Raw genomic sequence first — 5,250 nt, 5'->3', positions numbered from 1 at the left:
TTTGGCTTTTAGTCCATTTGTTTCTGGCATGTAATTGTGTTAAATATTCTTGGGACCTACGGCGCCAAAAGTCTTGATACATCTGGCTTAACATCTTCCATCGGAATAGTACACCAATCTTTGTATTTAGCAAATTAGGTTCAGGTACGGCAGATGGCGCTCGTCCAATCAAAAAGTGTCCTGGTGTCAACGCTGATAAGTCTGTGGGGTCATCAGATAGAGCCGTAAGCGGCCGCGAATTTAAACAATTTTCGACTTGTTTTAATAACGTAAAATTCTTCAAAAGTTAAAGTTGCCGTGTTTACTACACGCTTAAGATGAAATTTCATGCTTTTTACTCCTGCCTCCCATAGGCCACCAAAATGAGGCGCTGCGGGTGGTATAAAGTGCCAATTTATGCCAACGGTTGATGCAAACACAGACCCAGCTTCAATTTGTTTTTTAAATAATTTAATTTCATCTTTCATTAAAGCATCAGCACCGACAAAGGATGTACCACGATCGCTGTACATATCTGAGCATATGCCCCGGACTGATACAAATCGCTTTAACGCTGCTAGAAATGTTTCAGATGTCATATCACTCACAAGTTCCAAATGAATAGCTCGTGTAATAAAACATATAAATAGAGCCACATACCTCTTGTAAGTACGATGGCCTCTCCCTCTTGTCGCTCTCACATTAAATGGACCAGCATAATCCACGCCCGTGTGCATGAATGGCTGTGATATATTACACCGTGCTGGAGGTAAGTTACCCATAAGTTGTGCTTGCGGTCGACAGGCTTGACGAAAACATGTAATGCATTTGTTAATCACTCTCTTCACAGCGGATCTTCCTTCAATAACCCAAAATTGCCGTCGCACATATGCTAATGTTGTTTGAGTTCCGCCATGTAATGTTCGACTATGAGCGTGATTAATAATCAACGTAGTAAAATCATGACATTTGGGTAATATCATTGGACATCGTTCATCTGAAGGAATATTCGCATTTTGCAGTCGTCCATTTAGACGCATAATTCCGTCGGAATCAAGCTTCGGATTCAATTTAAACAATTTACTTGATTTGTTGATTGGATTGCCTTTCCGTAAAGCGGCATAATCGTTGGTAAACTCGGTCGTTTGTACAATTGTTACTAATTTTTTAAGAACCGTATAACGTTCTTGCCAAGTGCAGAAACTTTCATCCCTACGCATCCTTTTTTGACACATATGAATAAAACGTAGGCATTGCGCCACGACTACGAGTAATTTGTCAAGAGTAGCATATCGTCCAAATATTTCCCACACTTCTGTTGATAACTGCGTAGTTAATGAGTTAATCTCTTTTTTCTCAGGTAAACTGTCAGCAGTATGATTGATTTGGTGGTTAGGCCACATTTTCTCATTTAAGCGAAGCCAAGATGGTCCATACCACCACATCAGATTATCTTTTAGTTGCAAAACGGTACTGCCTCGTGATGCACAATCAGCCGGATTATCCTTTGTTGCAATATACCTCCAGTCTTCAATATTTGTCATTGACTGAATTTGTGACACTCTGTTTGCCACGAACTGCTTCAATTTGCCTGGATCAGTTCTAATCCACCACAGTGTGGTTGTATTATCAGTCCACAAAATACAGCGTGATGGTTGACACTTAAATGTTCCTTTTACCTTGTGTAGAAGTTTTGCTGCTAGCAATGCTGCACATAATTCTAAACGTTGTATAGACGTTTCTTTCAACGGGGCTACCTTAGTTTTACTAATAAGCAAATTTACAAAACTGGTCGTACCGATGGTTGTTTTCGCATATACTGCAGCCGCATATGCTTGATTTGATGAATCACCAAATGCGTGTAATTCAATTGCACTTGTCGAAGTGGTGTTTATCCAACGTGGGATTCGAATGTGATGTAATTGTTGTAAGTCAATACGAAAGTTATGCCAAATGTTTGCCATCTCTATTGACAAGGGATCATCCCAATCGGATCCAGTACGCCAGAGTTGTTGCAGAAACATCTTTCCTCGAATGATAACCGGAGCCAAGAACCCAAGTGGATCAAATAACTTCGATATGTCAGACAACATTAGTCGTTTTGTGTAATGATGGTTGTCACAAGTTACATTGACGTTGTAACCAAAACTGTCGGATTTTGTATACCAAGTAGGACCAAGTGTCTTAGTTTTATACTCGGTGTTAATTTCCACATCGTCGGCGTGAGCTTTTACGTCCTCAGTCAGAGTGCTTAAAACGTCATTTGAATTCGAATTAAATTTACGTAAAGTGAAGCCTGCAGTTGCTAGAAGCTCCTGAAGTTCGTGCAATTTTTCTGCAGCTTCGATTGGAGTGTCTCCACCTGATAGTACGTCATCAATGTAAAATTCATTTAGAATCGATTCAGCTGCCCGTGGAAAACGAGTTTGCTCCTCTTTTGCCAGAGTACGCAATACTTTGATGGCAAGATATGGAGCACAATTAGTCCCATATGTTACAGTGAGCAACCGGAACGTTGTAGGGGCGTCCCCGTGTCGAACGCGCCACATTATTCGTTGCAAATCCACATCTTTGCTATCAACAAGAATTTGCCTGTACATTTTCTCGATATCTCCTGTAAACACTATAGGGTAATGCCGCCATTGCAAGATGATATTTGATAGATCATTTTGTAATCTGGGACCTATATGCAGACAATCATTAAGAGATATTCCGCTCAAACATTTATTAGAAGCATTGAAGACTACGCGAAGCTTCGTTGTAGAACTCGATGCTTTATAGACACCATGGTGAGGAAGATAACATGTTGAAGCTACATCATACGAGTGTGGCACCACTTCCATATGGCCACAGGTCTGATATTCGTCCATGAAATCTTGGTAGAGTTTGTACATATCCGGATCTCGGGTTAATCGCTGTAACGTGCTGTTTAATAATGCAAGTGCATTTAGTTTACTTGACTTAAGTGTTGCCAAATCAGCTTTCTGCTTGATTGGTAGTCTAACCACATATCGACCCGTTGCGTTGCGTACAGCTGTACGCTCAAAAAAATCTTCACAGTACATTTCATCTTTTGTTAACGGAGCGTGGTTTGTTATTTCTTCCAATTCCCAAAATTTATGTAGCATTTCGTGCAATGTTGCCCGAGTATGACAGCAATTAACTTGTCCTTTCACTGAAATACCCTTTCGTCGCGACAGTCCACCAAAAATTACCCAACCGAGTTGCGTATATTGGGCAACAATATTGTTAGTTGGATGCCGTTTTAGTCGCTCATAGACAATAGCAGCATAATCTGAAGCGCTCAAAATCATATCGACTGCCCCCGGAACCTGTAATTGAGGATCAGCTAAATCTAAATTCATGAACTCACCAAGCGCTTCTTTCGGTATGGGAATGGTTGGGGTAACGCTACCCACTCGTGGAAGTATTAGTGCAACACAATTCATGTTGAAATCGGATTTTAACGAATGGATTGTAAATGAAACCATTCCTCTTGAATTGGCGACCCTTTCACCATTTGCACCACTCACCGGCACTATGACATTTGTTTTGTCCAGTTTTAACCGCTGCACGATGAATTCGCTGACAAACGTTGCTTCCGACGCGCTATCCAAAAGAGCTCGCACAATAAGCTTCTGACCAGAAGGACTCACCTCTATCAATGCAGTGCCAATTAAAACAGTCTGTAGATGTAAAGTTCGAGCACCTTGATTAGCACTGGAAATGTATGTATTATTTGATGTGACAGCGTATTTCTTAGTCGCTTCAGTGGTCTTTTCCGGTATATTTGAGTAATTAGTTTCTCCACCACTTCCACTATGGTCATGTAGTAATGTATGATGCGCTGCATTACATCGCAGACACCGATATTTCGATGGACAATTATGACCCATGTGTCCCGTTCTCAAACAATTGAAACACAATCTTGCAGATCTGACTACCTCATATCTCTTTGTCCCAGTCATTTGCCGAAATTCTGCGCAATATGCCAGTAAATGCTTACCTTGACAATGCACGCATTGTTGAACAGTGGTATGATGGCTTTTCACGAACCCCTTTGTTCTGATAGGTGTTACAAACTTTTTCTCCTGATTAGAGTTATCGGTCATGCTATTAACTACCTCCAGCGAATGTATTCGATTTTCTAAGAAACTGACCAGCTCCTCAAATTTTGGAATTTGTTCTAACCTGGTTGTTGACAGCTCCCAAGCTGAGCGTGTTTTCGTGTCTAATTTTTGGAGAAGGGTAAAGACCAACCAATCGTCCCAATGCTGCACTGGACGACCCAATTGCTCTAACGCACGCACAGCTGACGTGATGGTGTCACATAACAAGCGTAAACTATTTGGTAACCCATCAGACACCGTTGTTAAATTAACAATTTGTTTTAAATACGCATTAAGAATGATCCTCTTGTTCTCATACTTGCGGACGAGTAAACTCCATGCTACTGCCCAATGTGCATCTGTTGTAGTAATGTTGTCTAGGGCGTGTTGAGCGTCCAACACTAACGCATCTTTTAAATATTGAAGTTTCTGTGTATTAGACAATGCAACGTTATTTGATACAACTGACGTGAATAAATCCTTAAATGCGTACCAGTGCAGATAATTACCATCAAACGACGGAATTTTAATACGTGGTAAATTAGACGTCAGTTCCATGCTTGACACACCTTTAATTACAGTTTCGTTATTACCTGGAGATTCTATAACTTCAGTGCTTTCTAACTCATCGATTAGCTCTCCCATCATTTCCGAATAAATTATTTCAATTTCCATGTAACTGTCTTCGCTAACTAACGCTTTTATTGTGTCACTCACTTCTTCCACCTTTGCACCGTCATAAATATTGGCCAACAAATCTTCTCGAGCTTCCTTGTACTGCGTCCAGTAACTTTCCAAGAGATTCTTTCTGGCAGTGAAGAAACCTTTTGTTTGCTTGCTTTTTGCCGTTTTCCGTATGTTGGTGGAGAAGTTTTTCAGCAGGGATTGCGTAGCTTCCAATTTTCTGGCGATTTTTTGCATTTTCAGATTTTATGCGAATCAACTGTGATTATTTTCGAAAGTAAATAATTGTGCCCAGCGGCTATAAAATTTGGTAGATATGCCCAGCGGCTATGAATATGAAAGATACGCCCAGTGGCTATAACTTTGAGAAATATGCCCAGCGGCCAGACGAAGCACGCGATCTTCGTAGGCAGCAACACACAATTGAACGCAAAAGATATGTTGCTCCCCGCAAGGGATGCCAAAAATGTTCGTTAAA

The 5,250-nt window shown here is 40.8% G+C and overlaps 1 protein-coding gene across 1 annotated transcript; it reads right to left on the bottom strand.

The window, feature by feature from the left end:
* Positions 1-338: 338 nt before the first annotated feature.
* On the bottom strand, positions 339-5,009 carry LOC119665038 (the record flags this gene model as incomplete). The annotated part of the gene is made up of 1 exon (XM_038074367.1): positions 339-5,009. A coding segment is annotated over exon 1 (4,671 nt), but the record flags the coding sequence as incomplete, so codon positions are not given.
* Positions 5,010-5,250: the final 241 nt, after the last annotated feature.

Source organism: Teleopsis dalmanni, unplaced genomic scaffold, assembly GCF_002237135.1.
Source record: "Teleopsis dalmanni isolate 2A unplaced genomic scaffold, ASM223713v2 unscaffolded_contig_3291, whole genome shotgun sequence".
NCBI lineage: Eukaryota > Metazoa > Arthropoda > Insecta > Diptera > Diopsidae > Teleopsis > Teleopsis dalmanni.
This window is presented reverse-complemented; position numbering and strand designations above follow the sequence as displayed.